General features: G+C 41.0%; 1 protein-coding gene across 1 annotated transcript in view; it reads left to right on the top strand.

The window, feature by feature from the left end:
* The window catches only part of kdm5ba (lysine demethylase 5Ba), a 156384-nt gene that overhangs the window by 106407 nt on the left and 31410 nt on the right, over nt 1-18567 (top strand). Inside the window, exons 20-23 of the mRNA XM_063065669.1 lie at nt 2786-2924; nt 7378-7554; nt 9216-9323; nt 14566-15075. Coding sequence (XP_062921739.1) covers nt 2786-2924; nt 7378-7554; nt 9216-9323; nt 14566-15075 — 934 coding nt within the window. The remainder of the gene's footprint in view (nt 1-2785; nt 2925-7377; nt 7555-9215; nt 9324-14565; nt 15076-18567) is intronic.

Genomic DNA, 18567 nt, shown 5'->3' with positions numbered 1-18567 from the left:
AGAGATCAAGGTTCTGGGGTGTATTGCTGAAGAAGTGTGTAATATTACTGCAGGGCATCATGACAATGTACGCTGCAGCAGCTGTGTGTCTTTAAAGGGGGTGAGGTGGGGTTTACTGTTTATTGTGATAGGCAGAATGTCGCTTTATACCAGATGGTGTCAGACTTGATCTGTACAGTTTGAATCACACGTACCACAGCATGTAGTGAGTATTCCATCACAGAAGATAGATCAGTGGAAAAACATTGCCAGATGAATCTTGCAACACAAAGTAACAGACCTCTTACTGACTATCACATCACAATATGAGGCTGATCCAGATAAGTTTTAGAATATTGGATGGCTTTGGGATTAGATTGAATGTTATGAGTTGTTAGCCAGACTCTCATTTTCCAATGATATATCTTCACAGTATGGCAGTTATCTACTGTAGCTGTTACTTTCCAATAGAAGAGCAAGTCTGAACGCTTGTCAAGCCTTACTGAATTCCGTGAGGAATTGCCCAATACAGTTTACAGCATGTAGATGTCACTGAGACAAAATATAATTATAGGTTCATAATGCTCCCTTGAACTGAGTGTTTCCTAAACTATTTCAGCAGCCTGTCAAGACTCAAACCAAACTGATGCACTGTAGTTGTATCAAGCCTAGATTGGGTTAGTAAGATATTTCATTTTCCAATGATTTTTGAGAACCTGATGGGTTTTAAAAGCAGTATGTTAGATTTAATGTTGCCATCATTTGATTTTAGCTTTTTAAATCCAACTTCCTTTGTTTACTGCTACGTTAAGACCCCAGCTGCTGTGCTGGAATTCAGTCTCTGGGTAAGTAGTTCACTGCTCTGAATGGAAACCAATAGTTTAAGGCAACAGAGCATGCTAAATTGTCAGTAAGTTTACCTATTTTGACCTTGTGGCATAAGGAAAATAATTGATTCAGCAGAAGCTGGTTAGACTTGGGGGGGGGGGGTGAAGAGGAGCAGCTGTTGCCTGCAACTGAGAAAGGATACTAAGGCAGGTGAGGTCATCTTCCTCCTTGTATTACTTCAGTCATTGACAGAGCTTCTCACTTCATCACCCTTCCCCATTCACTCACCTTCCCATTCGCCTCATTTCACCCATCGCCTTCCGGTTTGTACTTCTTTCCTTCCCCCACCCTTCTTATTCTGGCTTTTTTCCCCTTCCTTTCCAGTTCTGATGGGGGCGTTCTTGGCCCAAAACATTGACAGTTTAGTCCCCTGTTTGACCTACTGAGTTCCTCCCTCCACCCCCATACCCCCACCACTCTCTGCCAATGATTAGTTTCATTAGGGCTTCCTATCAAGTGCATTCATACTAAATTCACCTCTGGAATTCAGTAGTATGGCTATGCTGAATGGTGTGTCGATGCTAAGTAGTATTGGTTACTTGTCACCCAACGTTCCTACTTATTGTCTCTAATACTGAAAATTGCTGTAAAGTTAATAGCAGTTGTACTTGGCTTAGCTAATGGGCAGACACAGTGCACACATCATTTAAGGCAGAAGTGTAAGGTGGTGCATTTTAGTTAGTCATACAGCAAGGAAACAGGCATTTCAGCCCAACTCTTCCATGCTGACCCATGTACCTTTTGAACTAGGCCCATTGGCTGATATCCCTCTCACCCCTTCCTATTTCCTTGTCTTTTAAATACTGTATTTTTACCATTCCATTTGGCAACCCATTGAATGTAGGTATTGCCCTCTATGTGGAATGGTAGGTGGAACTACAGTTGCAAGAATAAATTAGACAATGAGACCACTTTCTTTAGAGGAGTAATGGCTAAGTGTAGATGTGAAAAATGTGTGTAAGATGAAGAGAGCTCTGAACAGAGTGAATGGTTGGAGTCTCAAACCCTCCTGTCGTGGAGGGATTGATGACTTGAGGTATAAAACAGAAGGGAATTAATGACATAAGGGAACACTTTATACACACTAGGTGTGCTGTCTACAGTTGCGGTGGAAACAAGTCATTGTTCTTCAATAGATAATTAGTTAATTTTGTGGTTCCCAACCTGGGGACAATAGACCCCTTGCTTAATGCTATTGATCATGGCATTAAGAGGTTGGGAACTCCTGGATTAAATGGTGAACTGAATTGTAAGAATGCAGAGTAAAGGCCATTGAAAATTGAGTAAAGGTTCTAGAAAATTGATCTGGTAAGTAGTGAATGTAAAATTTGACACCTTATCTTGCCAAGTTTAAATAATTTTGAGCATTTTATTTTGACACCAATTCCCTATTTTGAAGCTTTCCTGGTTGGGAAGTGTAGAGACCGATCCACTTGTCAATTCTTCAGACATGTCCTTGCCCAACAGTTTGTTTGGTTATGTCTATACCAAACAAATTGGATAGCTGGTAGATAAATGTAATGGGAAGGGATGAATTCGACTGCTATCCATTTGGGAAGTTCCTTGGGAAGCTGATTCCTAAGAAGAGACCATGCCAGAAAACAGTGCTGAGCTGAAGAGCTTTTCTTGAACATTATCTAGCTGCAGTGCAAAAATACACATTTACGCACAGCTGGTAGTGCGTAAGTAGCAAAATATTCTGGTCCTCAATATAAATAAGATAGCGCCATTTCCTTGTAGGGATACTCTGATTTCCTGGATGCCCTCTAATGTGAATAATTAAGAGCATCAGATGAACTGACTGTTACCAATTAATTTGATTTCAATTCTGATTTTTGAAAACATCAAGATTGAAATGGGTGACTTTGCCAGAATAAATGCAGGGTATGGATTCTTCAAGTGTTTTTGGTTCCTACAGGCCACCATACTCTTTGACAACTCTATCCGCTGCCTTGGAAGAAGTGGAAATAATTCCTGCTTATATTCCCAGTGGCATTGCATTGAAGGAGGCTGTAAAGAAGGCTGGAATCTGGCTTCAGGAAGTGGAGACTTTTCAGGTTATTTATACCAAACTGAAAAATGTTATCTCCTATCAAAAGAAATGTGTACATATAAACTTTATGCCCTGCAGGGTGGATCCATGACTATAGTTAATCATTGGCTATTAATGGAGATATAAAAGTTAACAAATTTCTAGCTACAGTTGTATATGAAAATGGGAAATTTTATATTCCGCATTGTAATAACTATACTGAAGAATGGGAATACTCCATTTGAGTTTATACAACTGGCTTCATTATGATCCACAGCGAAATCTAATGTTGGTTAAGTCCTAGTGCCAACATATTTTGTCCTCTGATTGGAATTTGTGGATCATGTAGTTCCAATCGAAACTAGGTGCCTACTTAATGAATTTTAAAAATTGGTTTGTTTCTCAATCTGTAAATTCCTATAATGACAAATATAGATTAGTACAATTTATACTGAACAGTGCACTTATGTTTCTGTTCTTAATCCCATCTCAATGTACCTACCTAGAATATAAAGCGTTCATTTATTATTGATTGTATGATAGAACAATATTTTAATGTTTCTGACATTCCTTTTGATACAATTCCAGAGACATCTGTCTGTTTTCAATGAAAAGAGTAAAATAGCCGGTCAAGGAATGCAATAGGAGTATTTGAGCCACAAAGAGCTACTCTGACAGAACTTAGAAGTTAGCTAAGTAGTGGTTTTGGAATAGGATTTTTCTATTGGAATACTGTAGGCAATATCTTGAAAGGAAAAACTCAGTTAACTCCTCACCTGTCTCTGCCACTCCTTCTTCCCTTTCTCCATTGTCCTCTCCCCTCTCGAACAGATTCCTTCTCCAGCACTTTACCTATCCCATTCCCTTCGTCTCACTAACACCTTCTAGCTTGACCTCCTTCCCATCCCTCAGCCTTTTTATTCTCCTTCCATTCGTCTTAGTTAAGGGTCTCAGCCTGAAACGTCAACTGTTCGTTTCTATAGATGCTTTCTGACCTGCTGAGTTCTTCCAGCTTTTGTGTGTGTTACTCGGTTAACATTGTAAATTGATGTCAGAATTGGTAAGGGAAATAAAAAGAGCAGTTTTAAGATGCTGATAGGGATCGATAGAGCAGTGGGAGATCAGATCAAATGAAGTTAAATGCGGAATGTGATTTTTTTTTTGACATGTTAATAGCAAGTTCATGGGACATGACTAGCAGATCAGGCTGTCATCAAATATCCATAAATTCCTCAGTTGCTATGCAAGTTGATATGATTGCTAAGGCGTACCTAGTTCAAGTTCATTGTCATTCAACCAAACACTTGTATACAGCTAAATGAAACACTGTTTCTCAGGAATCAAGGAACAAAAAGCAGAACTTGTAGTCACGTACAGTAAATACAGACTCAGTGCACACTTTATTAGATGTATACCTCATCAATGCAAATACCTAATCAGCCTAACATATGGCAGCAACTCAACGCATAAAAGCATGCAGTCATGGTCAAGAGGTTATGATGTTGTTTAGACCAAACATCAGAATGGGGAAGAAATGTGATCCAAGTGACTTCCACTGTGGAATGATTGTTGGTGCCAGGTAGGGTGATTTGAGTATCTCAGAAACAGCTGATCTCTTTGGATGCTCTTGCACAACAGTCTTTAGAGTTTACAGGAAATGGTGCGGAGAACAAAATAAAAATCAAACGAACAGCAGTTCTGTCGGTGAAAATGCCTTCTCAGTGAGAGATCAGAGGAGAATAGCCAGATATCTTCAAGCTTGACTGGAAGGTGACATAACTCAAATAAACATGCATTTAAAAGTGGTGTGCAGAAGAGCATTTCTGAACATACAACATATTGAACCTTGAAGTGGGTGGACTACATCAGCAGAAGATCTCAAACATACACTTAGTGGCCATTTTATTATGTACAGTAAATGATGGATTTTTATTTAAGCACAGAAGAGAGCATTTATATCAATCTCTACTAGTACAATTAATGAAATATAGTTGGGGAATAAATCATCAAAGCTCCAGTAAAAATCCATTGTTAAAGATGAATGGTGTATTCAATAGCTCCTCTATTTTGGTATCAGTGAATTATTTTGATTCATGCCACTGGAAGCTATTAATGCACAATAAACAACACACATCAAAGTTGCTGGTGAACGCAGCAGGCCAAGCAGCATCTGTAGGAAGAGATGCAGTCGACGTTTCAGGCTGAGACCTTTCGTCAGGACTAACGCCTGAAACGTCGACTGCACCTCTTCCTACAGATGCTGCTTGGCCTGCTGCGTTCACCAGCAACTTTGATGTGTGTTGCTTGAATTTCCAGCATCTGCAGAATTCCTGTTGAATGCACAATAAAATTTGATTCTCTAATATGGAGGTGAGGCTGCCTACAGTGGTGCTAGAAAGTTTGTGAACCTTGTATAATTTTCTCTATTTCTGCATAAGTGTGACCTAAAATGTGATCACGCACATCCTAAAACTAGATAAAGAGAGCCCAATTAAATAAATTACACAGAAACGTCACTTTAGAATTTACCGAAAATGGTGTGAACAAAAAAAAATCCAACGAACGGCAGTTCTGTGGGTGAAAATGCCTTCTCAGTGAGAGATCAGAGGAGAATAGCCAGATATCTTCAAGCTTGACAGGTTTATATAAACAATATACTTGTTTATTGAGAAAAATGATCCAATATTACATGTAACACACATCAAAGTTGCTGGTGAACACAGCAGGCCAGGCATCTCTAGGGAGAGGTACAGTCGACATTTTGGGCCGAGACCCTTCATCCCGAAACGTCGACTGTACCTCTTCCTAGAGATGCTGCCTGGCCTGCTGTGTTCACCAGCAACTTTGTGTGTTGCTTGAATTTCCAGCATCTGCAGAATTCCTTGTGTTTGCCAATATTACATGTATTTGTTGGGAAAAGTATGTGAACGTTTGGGGTAATGCCTTTTACAAAAGCTATTTGGAGTTGGGTGTTCCAATCAACGAGATGAGATTGGAGGTGTAGATTGTAGAGGTGCCCTGCCCTATAAAAAAGACAAAGTCAGGTTACTGACAGCCTGCTCTTCTCAAGAAAGATCTCTTTATGTGCATGATGCTTCGATCAAAATAGCTTTTAGAGAACTTTAGAAGAAGAACTGTAGAGATGCATCAAGCTAGAAAAGGCTACAAAAGCATTTCTGAAGATCTGTGTTCATCAGTCCACAATAAGAAATTGTCTGCAAATGGAGGGAACTGTACTGTTGCTCCTCTCCCTAGAAATGGGCATCCTGCAAAGATCACACCAAGCACACAATATGCAATGCTGAAGAAGGTGAAATAGAACCCAAGGGTAACAGCAAAAGACATGCCGAAATCTCTAGAACTTTCTAAAGTCTGTTCACGTGTCCACTATAAGAAGAATACTGAACAAGATTGATGTTCATGGAGGGACACCACAGAGGAAACCACTGCTCCCAAAAAAAAAAGTGCTCAAGTTTGCAAAAGAGCACCTGGATGTTCTACAATGCTTCATGGACTATGTTTTGTGGACAGATGAGACAGAAGTTGAACTTTTTGGCAGAAAAGCACGCCACTACATTTGCAGGGAAAAGGGCACTGCACACCATCACCAAAACCTCATCTCAACTGTGAAGCATGGTAGAAGGAGCATTGTGGTTTGGAGCTATTTTGCTGCCTCAGGGCTGGACAGCTTGCAATCATTGAGGGAACAATTAATTCAAAATTGTATCAAGACATTTTTCAGGAGAATATCAGGGAAGCTTAATAGAAGTTGGATAATGCAACAAGGCAATGATTGGAAAGACAAAAGTAAATCAACAACACAATGGTTTAAAAAGAAGAAAATTCGTGGTTTGTAATGGCCGAATCAAAGTCCTGAGTGTTGTGGTAGGACCTGAAGCAAGCAGCTCATGCAAGGAAGTCAACCCACGTCCCAGACTTGAAGCAGTTTTGCAAGGAGGAATGGCCTAAAATTCCTCCAAGCTGATGCACAAGACTGATCAACAGTTACCAAAAATGTTTGGTTGAAGTTATTAATGTACAAGAGGATCACATCACTTACTGAAAGCAAAGGTTAATACTTTTTCCCAACCTAGACATATAGTATTGTTCATTTATTTATTGAGAAAAATGATCCAAGTATAATATTTTCTATGTTAGTTATTTAATTGGGTTCTCTATCTAGTTTTAGAACTTGCATAAAGATCTGATCACATTTTAGGTCATATTTATGCAGAGATAGTGAAAATTCTACAGGATTCACAAACTTTCTAACACCACTGTATGAGTTAATTTATTACAATATCTTTTAAATTTTTGACATGTACTTTTCAGTAACAGCTGGATATTAGCCACTAAAATGTAAAATGTTTGCATTCAGTCCCACCTTTGAGAATTAATAAATTTTGCAAGTTCACTTTTTAACCATATCAGTCTATGCAGGATCATTATTTTCTTTCCTTTGTATCTTTTATTTCTAGAGTTCTGACCAACCTCCCCCGTTTGAAACCCTGGTGGAACTTGTGTCACGAGGCCGTGTATTCCCAATACAGCTGGATCCACTTCCTCAACTTGAGTCCTTGTTTGAAGATGCTGAGAATTGGAAAGAAAGTGCAGCTAAAATATTTCTGACCAACTCTACCTGCTCCCTTTATGAAGTAAGGAGTGGAGAGTATTCTATTCATGTTCTTTATTAAGTATTTTAATACCTGAATATCTCTGAAACGGCAATTTGTTTTATTGACATTTCAGGATCTGTGTCAATTGTGAGGCCAGTATTTATTATTGTTATTTTGCCCAATTGCCTATGAAGTGATAAGTTGCTGCCTTGAACCATTTCTGGTCAAAGCATTTAATGCTATTGGGTAGCAATTTGCAGAATGAAAAACTGAAGTACATTTTCAAATAAAGAATAGTGGTGTACCCATATGTCTGCTGCTCTCGTCCTCCATTTTTGGTGAAGATTGTGGATTTGGGAGGTGCAAAAGATTGCTGGGCCTACCCAGAGGGACTAGTGCAGTAATATCCTGGGTTGAGTCTAATTGATCTGATAACTGCAGATAACTCCTTAACAAGTCTTAACTCTGGTCATTGGAACGGTTACCCTTTGTTGCCCATTGATGTCTCTTTACCAGAGCTCTTAATGTGTTTGCTTAGGGCAGTGAATCTCATATCCACTCCAGAATACCACGGCTGTTAAGAAATCTGGAGCCACTTAAAATTTGTGCAGTCCAAATTGGTAAACTTTCTTTGGTGTCCAACCACTGTAGAGAGCAGTGATCTCTGTTCTTAATCTTATTTTTAACATGTGCCTCATCCTTCTCATCCAAATCCATTATTTCCAGACTTCTGCCTGACCTTAATTCCATTCTTCATCCTTCAATCTTGTGCTGAATCTCATTGTTAGCAAACTTCTGCAGTAGTTTTTCTGGCTTTTATTTCCATCATTCACAGCTCCTTGGTGTCCTATTGGCATTAAGCATCACGTGTCAAATTTTGTAAATGAGTATTAAGCTGATCTAAATAGTATGGGGAATTGTCTGTTAACTGGCTCTACTTGAGTGGAGAATGGATAAATCAGGTTTAATGATGCTCTGCTCTCAGAATTACTCAGTAGCGTCCAAGTACCTACTGTAACTAACATTGAGTGTATGTTTATGGTCTTTTGCTGCTGTAGCCCATCCACTTCAAGGTTGGATGTGCTGTGTGTTCAGAAATGGGATTCTGCACACCACTGTTATAACACCTTCTTCAGCTTGAAACCTGTCTGGTGATTTTGCTTTTGCTTTTCTCATTAGCAGTGTGTTTTCACCCACAGAACTGTTGCTCAATGAGACGTGTTTGCGTCTCAATGGTTATTTTCTGTTTTTTGCACTATTCTCCATAAACTCTAGAGACTGTTGTACATGAAAATCCCAGGAAATCAGCAGTTTCTGAGATGCTCAAGCCATCCCATCTGGCACCAGCATGGAAAAAAATTGGAACACTTTAAATTCTATTTAAAATTAATGCATTGTGTTGTGTATACAATGCACATAAACCTTTTGCCCAGGCACAATATTCTGAGTGTCTAGCATAAAGCTTCCATGCCAGCAAGCACCAGAGCTTTAGAGTTAGAGTTTGGTCCTGAGTTGCCATAGATCCACATCTTCAAAACTCACTGGTTTAACATCACATTTCTGAGATCTGATAAATTTGTCATCTCAAGACTAGTAACAGTAGGACACCGTTATCAAATTCTTATTCTGAGGGTTGAACAGCATCCTTTTGCCATTATTGCATTGCTGCTAATGAAGTTGTTACTGCTTTGTTAATGTAGGTGCTGTGTCCCAGGTCAGATATTTATGCAACTGGACTGAAAAAGAGATCCAAGAAATCCAAAGAACATTTTCAGAGCTGGAAAGGGAAAAGTCCAAAGCTGGAAAACGTAAGTAATAATGATCATGGTGTTGATGATGTTTAGTGTATAAAGTTAATGATTTCATATTTCAAAGCACGGAAATAGACCCTTCAAACTAAGAAATCAAATAAATTTATTATTAAAGTACGTGTATGTCACCAAATGGGATTCATTTTCTTGTGAGCAAAGAAACACCAGAATCAATGAAAAATGGACAAAGATGGACAAACAACCAATAGGCAAAAGACAACAAATTGTACAAATGCAAAGAATTAAAAATATACATGAGCAATAAATAATATTGAGAACATGAGTTGTAAAGGTCTTGAAATTGAATCCAGAGGTTATGGAATTCGTTCAGTATTGAGGTGAGTGAAGTTATCCACAGTAGTTCAGGAGCCTAATGCTTGAGGGATAATAACTGTTCAGGAACCTGTACCACCTCTCTGATGACAGCAGGTTCAGTCTAGCTGGCCCATTCCATCCGTGCTGCCCCATGCATGTTGGTCCCATTTACCAGCATTTCACCAATGATCTAAACCTTTCCAATCCTTGCAGCTGCCTTATCCACTTCCTCTGGCAGCTCATTCCACATTGATACCATCCTTGGTATGTAATAAAAAGAACGTTGCTCCTCATTCCTATTAAATCTTTACCCTGTCACTTAAACTTAATTGCAGAACAAATTAATGTAATTATATCTTTTTACCCCAAAATCCTGCATCTCATTTACAAGGTAGTGTGTCTCTCCTTCCTGCTCAAGAGTTGTATTTCTTCTTGCTAGAGCTATTCAGATAAATTGTTATTAGTTTGATGAAAAACTTTTGGAATGTTTTTCCATAATACTGATGATATAGAAATCTATACCAAAGGAGCAGGCCTTTTGGCTGATTGTGATGCTAAATTAAACTTGATACCATGCGGTCCACATCTTTCTCCCTGATTTTCCTTACTGGCATTTTTTGCTCTCTAGTTCCCATTTCCACTATCATTTTCAGAGATTTGATTTTTATATGTCTGCAATTCTTTCTGAACAGATTCCCTCCTCGAGGCCCATATATTAATACCCCTCAGATTTGGAGACTTGGATGTCAGTGTGATTTAATTGAGGATCCTCAGTTTATTAGAGTATTTGCATGTTGAAGTATTGTAATGTGTGGTGACTTTGGGTCTTTTGGAGTTGCAGATAATAAATCCATCAAACAGCTGGCATAAAAGCAATGGCTGAGCACATGCTCTGCAAAATACTTTAGTACTTTTGCTTCTTTTGCACTGTGCTCACTTGAATAAGTAGTTCACTAGCATCTTTTATGTGCATGTGGTACCCAGGAAGAGGAGTCTCCTACTTTGTGGTTTCTAATCAGAAAGCAAGAAACGTCAGAAATCTGAAATAAAAAGAGAAAATGCTGGAAATACCCAGCAGCTCAAGTAGCTCGTCACCATCTGAGTTTCTGCCAGCAGTGGTGTTATCAGTGAATTTATAGATGGTGTCTGAGTTCTGCATATCCATACAGAGAGTAGAGCAGTGGACTAAGCACACATCATTGAGATGCGCGTGTGTTGATTGTCGGCGAGTAGGATATGTTATCAATCGACATTGACTGTCTCTCAATGAGGAAGCCAAGGATCCAGTTGCAGGGGGAGATACAGAAGCCCAGGTTTTGAAGCTTGTTGGTTAGAACTGAGTGAATGATGGTTTTGAACATCCAAGCTTTAATTGTTAAACAGTAGCAATGTTTGTATTGCTATTGTCCAAGTGCTCCAATTTTAAATGTAGAATCGATGAGTTTTCTAACTGCTGTAGACTTGTTGTGGGTCCAGATCCTTGGGCAGCAGTTAATTCTACCCATGACAAAGCTCTCAAAGCATTTCATCAAGTAGTTGTGATAGTCACTGAGGCAACTCACACTGCTCTTTTTGAAGCAGCTGGCTGTAACAGTAACACACATCAAATTTGCTGGTGAACGCAGCAGGCCAGGCATCTCTAGGAAGAGGTGCAGTCGACCTTTCGGGCCGAGACCCTTTGTCAGGACTAACGGAAGGAAGAGCTAGTAAAAGATTTGAAGGTGGGAGGGGGAGATCCAAAATGATAGGAGAAGACAGGAGGGGGAGGGATGGAGCCAAGAGCTGGACAGGTGATTGGCAAAAGAGATATGAGAGGATCACGGGACAGGAGGCCCAGGGAGAAGGAAAAGGGGGAGGGGAGGAAACCCAGAGGATGGGCAAGGGGTATAGGCAGAGGGACAGAGGGAGAAAAAGGAGAGAGAGAAAGAATATAAATAAATAACGGATGGGGTACGAGGGGGAGCTAGGACATTGACGGAAGTTTGAGAAGTCAATGTTCATGCCATCAGGTTGGAGGCTACCCAGACGGAATATAAGGTGTTGTTCCTCCAATCTGAGTGTGACTTCATCTTTACAGTAGAGGAGGCCGTGGATAGACATATCAGAATGGGAATGGGACGTGGAATTAAAACGTGTGGCCACTGGGAGATCCTGCTTTCTCTGGCGGACAGAGCATAGGTGTTCAGCAAAACGATCTCCCAGTCTGCGTTGGGTCTCGCCAATATATAGAAGGCCACATCGGGAGCACTGGACGCAATATATCACCCCAGCCGACTCACAGGTGAAGTGTCGCCTCACCTGGAAGGACTGTCTGGGGCCCTGAATGGTGGTAAGGGAGGAAGTGTGCTTAGTGGTGGGATCCCATTGGAGGTGGCGGTAGTTACGGAGAATAATATGTTGGACCTGGAGGCTAGTGGGGTGGTAGGTGAGGACCAGGGGAACCCTATTCCCAGTGGGTTGACGGGAGGATGGAGTGACAGCAGGTGTGCGTGAAATAGGGGAGATGCGTTTGAGAGCAGAGTTAATGGTGGAGGAAGGGAAGCCCCTTTCTTTAAAAAAGGAAGACATCTCCCTCGTCCTGGAATGAAAAGCCTCATCCTGAGAGCAGATGCGGCGGAGACGGAGGAATTGCGAGAAGGGGATGGCATTTTTGCAAGAGACGGTGAGAAGAGGAATAGTCCAGATAGCTGTGAGAGCCAGTAGGCTTATAGTAGACATCAGTAGATAAGCTGTCTCCAGAGATAGAGACAGAAAGATCCAGAAAGGGGAGGGAGGTGTCGGAAATCGACCAGGAAAACTTGAGGGCAGGGTGAAAGTTGGAGGCAAAGTTAATGAAGTCAACAAGCTCAGCATGCGTGCAGGAAGCAGCGCCAATGCAGTCGTCGATGTAGCGAAGGAAAAGTGGGGGACAGATACCAGAATAGGTGTGGAACATAGATTGTTCCACAAAGCCAACAAAAAGACAGGCATAGCTAGGACCCATACGGGTGTCCATAGCTACACCTTTAGTTTGGAAGAAGTGGGAGGAGCCAAAGGAGCAATTATTAAGAGTAAGGACTAATTCTGCTAGACGGAGCAGAGTAGTGGTAGAGGGGAACTGATTAGGTCTGGAATCCAAAAAGTAGCGGAGAGCTTTGAGACCTTCCTGATGGGGGATGGAAGTATATAGAGACTGGACATCCATGGTGAAAATAAAGCGGTGGGGGCCAGGGAACTTAAAATCATCGAAAAATTTAAGAGCGTGAGAAGTGTTACGAACATAGGTAGGAAGGGATTGAACAAGGGGGGATAAAACGGTGTTGAGGTATGCAGAAATGAGTTCGGTGGGGCAGGAGTAAGCTGAGACAATAGGTCTGCCAGGACAGGCGGGTTTGTGGATCTTGGGTAGGAGGTAGAAATGGGAAGTGCGAGATGTGGGAACTATAAGGTTGGTAGCAGTGGATGGGAGAACCCCTGAACGGATAAAGTCAGTGATGGTGTGGGAGACAATGGCCTGGTGCTCCTTAGTGGGGTCACGATCAAGGGGTAAATAAGAGGAGGTATCTGAGAGTTGTTGCTGTGCCTTGGCAAGGTAGAGGTCAGTACGCCAGACTACAACAGCACCCCCCTCATCAGCGGGTTTAATAGTAAGGTTAGGATTAGTGCGGAGGGAGTGGAGAGCAGAGCGTTTGTAAGGAGTAAGGTTGGAATGGGAACAAGGCGCGGTGAAGTCGAGACAGTTGATGTCCCGTCGGCAGTTAGCAATAAAGAGATCCAGAGCAGGCAGAAGACCAGAGCGGGGTGTCCATGAAGAGGAGGAGGATTGAAGACGGGAGAAGGGGTCATCGGTGGGGGTGGAAGAGTCCCTGCCGAAGAAGTAGGCTCGGAGACAGAGACGACGAAAGAAGAGTTCTGCATCATGGCGAACGTGGAACTCGCTGAGGTGTGGGTGAAGGGGGACAAAGGTGAGGCCCTTACTGAGGACAGAGCATTCTGCCTCAGACAGTTGAAGGTCAGAGGGGTCCCAGTGGCCACACATTTTAATTCCACATCCCATTCCCATTCTGACATGTCTATCCACGGCCTCCTCTACTGTAAAGACGAAGCCACACTCAGGTTGGAGGAACAACACCTTATATTCTGTCTGGGTAGCCTCCAACCTGATGGCATGAACATTCACTTCTCTAACTTCTGCTACTGCCCCACCTCCCCCTCGTACCCCATCCGTTATTTATTTATATACACATTCTTTCTCTCTCTCTCCTTTTTCTCCCTCTGTCCCTCTGACTATACCCCTTGCCCATCCTCTGGGTTTTCCCTCCCCTCTCCCTTTTCTTTCTCCCTGGGCCTCCTGTCCCATGATCCTCTCATATCCCTTTTGCCAATCAACTGTCCGGCTCTTGGATCCATCCCTCCCCCTCCTGTCTTCTCCTATCATTTTGGCTCTCCCTCTCCTGCTCCCACTTTCAAATCTCTTACTAGCTCTTCCTTCAGTTAGTCCTGACGAAGGGTCTCGGCCTGAAACATCGACTGTACCTCTTCCTAGAGATGCTGCCTGGCCTGCTGCGTTCGCCAGCAAATTTGATGTGTTTTGCTTGAATTTCCAGCATCTGCAGAATTCCTCGTGTTATGGCTATAACAGTGACAGGTTGAAGACGATATACTCAAAATTTACTTAATCAGTAAATCTGTCCTTCCACATCATTGACGTAGATTGCATTTGCTGCTTTAAATTCAATTTAGAATTGGGGTGGGCTAAATAAATTGATTATGCCTCGGGTTGGGCTAAATAAATTGATTATTCCAAGAATGTTATAGAACAGAACAGTGCAGCACAGGAATAGGCCCTTTGGCCCACAACAACACTCGCGCTGTTAACATGGTTAATGTATGAGGCAACAGTTTATTACTGTGTGTAAAGATAATTTGTTTTTCTAATTTATAGGTAAGATGTTTCAATGAAGCCAGACTGAAAGAACTGGAATTCTTTCGTTCCCTCCAAATATCAAACTCCATGAAGTATCTTTCCGATACAGATTGTTTAGAAATGAAAATGTGCATTTGTCAGAAAGGTCCATCTGGTTCCATGCTGCAGTGTGAGCTTTGCATGGACTGGTTTCATAACAGCTGTGTCTCAGCAGCTGGTAGCTGCCATGGGGAAGAACCTTGGCTCTGCCCACTGTGTCTACGCTCAGAAAAGCCATCCTTGGAGAAAATCCTCCCACTCCTCTCAAAGCTGCGAGAGATTCCAGTCAGACTGTCAGAGGGTGAAGCACTAAATTATGTTTTTGAGCGAGCTATGAATTGGCAACAACGGGCAAAGCAGCTTCTCAGCACAAATGAACTGCATTTGGCCCCAATCACCTCACAAGTAGCAACCCAGCGTTGGCCAGGTATTACAAAACAAATGGCTGCTAATGAATTAGAAAAGCGGATATCTGAATGCAACTTGCAGGTAAGTCATGACTAAAACTAATTTCTTTATTTCAAGCATCTCTTTCTCAGGAAAGGAAATGACTCTCACTTGTTAGTCCCCAAAGCATGACATCTATATTGAGTTCTTTCTGCCTTCTCAGTTACATCATCCTACAGCAGAATTTAAGTTTAATAATGGTAATGGCTGCACACTTCAGTCCTTGCTGTAATTTATTCTTCAATCAGAATTCAGGATGAAAGACCATATATAATCCATGAAATGATGTTACCAAAAGGTTTAATACAGCAGATTCTGATTAATTGGGACACGTAGGACCAGTGCATTTTGGCCCAGTGAAGCAGCTGCCCAAATTAGTGAAGTTTCATGGAAATGGGTAAAAAGATATATTAAACAATTGTCATTTAATTGAGTAACAAATTGTGTATTTAAATGGAAATAAAGCAAATTAGAACACTAACAAGTACTACAGTACTATAAAACTAGTTTCTAATTATCTATGGAGGAATTAATCTTATGTATTCTACTGTGTTCTTTTGATTAACTGTAAATGAACAAAATCAGTGCAGACACCAAGTGCAGGTAATGGACTGCTTTGTATGATTGCATTTTCCAAGTCTTCATTTTCATTGTAGCATTCAAGGTAATTGTTGATTCCTTCAAATTCTTCATAGTTTTCAACTTGTTGAAGTCGTGAAATGTTTCATTTTCACTCATTCAATTTCTGGAATCTCGAAGCTTGGATGTTTGAAACTGCAGCGAGCAAAACAGTTCCAAATTGTCTTGCTGCTTATTTCTTGCTAAGTATCAGTGACAAAACTCCCTCCTTTTTGAACACAAACACATATAACTGATGCTATTTTAAAAACTGTTCGCTCTAAGCACTGTGGTGTCTTAACAGCCACACAAGTTCATACAACTGACACTATTTAGCAGTTTCCTGTCCCAATTAAGTCGATTCGTGTCCAAGTGAATCCTGGCCATTTTCTTAGTTTTTGTTCTTTAAATAAGCGGCTGTCCTGATTAACCAATGGCCCAATTAACTGGAATTCTCAGTTGTAGAGTGGAGTCCATTATCTAATCAGCCCTCAGATAGAAAAGGATTTTGTGCCCAGTATTTCATATTTTCAGCTTCAGGGGAACAATAAGTTTTAAGCAACTTTCTAAAGTAGGGTTGATTAAATGGCAAAATAAAGAATTTTTCTTACACTACAGTGGAGCTTATTAAGGCCATGCTGGCTCCTATTTCCCTAATCTTTATTTTGCTATAATCCTCCAACTTCTTCCCTCATATTTTCTTAATTCTTTGGCCACTTAACTATACAAAAAGGAAGTAACCAATCAACCTACCATCTTTCTATGGGACTTTGGCAAAAAGTTACACACCCAGAGGGCATACACAATCACGGGTAAAGGGCAAGCCTCACATGTAGTTGAATCTGGATCTCTAGAGCTGTGAACCACCTTGCCCTAGTGCCACTTTGCAGTTCCCAGTAGGAAGGTGTAGTGATTTTCTATCCATACCTTTCCTCTCAAAGTCTCCATATTATCATGAGGTTAAAGGCTGACAATTTCGGACATTCAGAATAAGGATTGTAAATTGAATTGTGGCTGCACTTTCATTGAAGTCAACTGAGATGCTTGTAGAATCAACACAACTGGTCTGTGCTCACTGCAGCAAAATGTTCCAAAGAGTTGCACAGGTTGCTGAGCAACACCATCTTCAAGGCTATCAAGCATCCCCTTTAGTAACCACTACCTTTCTGAATCCCACATCATCAAAGTCATGGACATCATTCTGCCCAGAAGATTAAATGACTCAACCACATAAAAGCAGGTTGGAGGTTAGATTTTCTGAGGTGAATGACCCATCTTCCCAAAAGCTTGTTCACCGTCATTAAGGCAAGCCTGCTGTATGATAGAATACTCTTCACACTTTTATGAGTGAGGCTCTCCTAAGAAACTCAACACCGTCCAGTTCAAAGCAAACAATTTGAATGCCTGCCAAATCACCTGCCTAAATGTTTATATCCTAAATCACTGCCATTGCTTGCCATCCATAAAATGCAGTTCAATAACTTACAGGACTTACAGCATCTTTGTCGCTGGGTCAGGACTCTTGGTCTCCCTATCTAACAGTACTCTGGTAACACCTCTGCTGCTAAAATCACTGCTGCTCCAGGAGATGACTCCTCAAAATTACTTAGAATTGTTACCACATTCCATGTACAAACATTTTTAAAAAGAAAAAGATTATTTTTGTTCCAGTTTTTTTAACTCGGTGATTCCTTTTGTAAGCATGCTTATGAAAGTGAAGCAGTTAGTGCAGCGCTAATTACAGTTCAGGGCGTCAGAGTTGGGAGCAGAATTCCGGCATCCTCGGTTTAAATAAAGTTTTTGCGTTCTTCCTGTTTGCACGTGTTTCCTTCTACAGTCCAAAGATGTACTGGTTAGTAAATTAATTGGTCATTGTAAATTGTGATATGATTAGGCTAGTGTTAAATTGGTGGGTTGCTGGGCAGTGTGCCTCATTGGGCTAGAAGGGCCTGTTCTGCACTGTATCTCTAAATATATAAAATGGATTAGAGATAGTATTAGGTTTAGCTTTGCAGCCCTAGCTGGGTAAGTAGCTTGCCAGCATTTTCAGAATGAGACTTCCACATGAACATTTGGACAAGTGCTTAAAAGCAATGAGGAACATGATCACCAAAAGAGAACGTACTGGGCAGTAAGGGAATTAAAACCAAAGCCAGTATCCCAGAGTTCTAATGGAGTATGTTGCAGAGATAATTTGTGTTAACTTTCTAAAGTTCTCCAGATTAAGCTAGAAAATATAACAGCAGTTTTCAGAAATTAAGAACCAGGCAAATAGGGCATCATAAACCAACAAGGTGATGTAATCCTTCATTCATGATGTGTTAATGAGGTACTTTCTAACCTAGGCTAATGTGAAATCATGGGGTAAATCAGCTGCTAGGGAAAATATAAATGCTAAAATATTATTTCATTGTGTAAATTTAAATGACTAGAGTACTAAATAAAGTAAGGGTGTAATGCTGAGGCTTTATAAGGTATTGTTCTTGGAGTATTGTGAGCAGTTTTGGATCCCTCGTGTAAGAAAAGATATACTGGATTGGAGAGGATCAGAGGAAGTTCACGAGAATGATTCTGGGAATGAAAGGATAAGGAACATTTGGTGGCTTTGGGACTGTACTCGCTGGAGTTTAGAAGAATTGCGGGGGGGGGGTGTTTCGGAATCTCTTTGAAGCCTATTAAATATTGAAAGCCTAAGAATGGATGTGGAGAGTATGTTTCCTATAGTGGGTGAGTCTGGGGCAAAGGGCATAACCTCAGTATAGAGGGACATCCATTTATTTATTACTGAGATTATGCACAGATTAGTCCTTCCTGCCCTTTGAGCTGTACTGCCCAGCAGCAGCCCCCAATATAAATCTAGCCTAATCACGGGAAAATTTGCAATGGCCAATTAACCTACCAAATGGTACATCTTTG

Source organism: Mobula hypostoma, chromosome 13, assembly GCF_963921235.1.
Source record: "Mobula hypostoma chromosome 13, sMobHyp1.1, whole genome shotgun sequence".
NCBI classification, from domain to species: domain Eukaryota; kingdom Metazoa; phylum Chordata; class Chondrichthyes; order Myliobatiformes; family Myliobatidae; genus Mobula; species Mobula hypostoma.
Note: the sequence above shows the minus strand (reverse complement) of the source record. Positions and strands in the feature narration are given on the sequence as shown.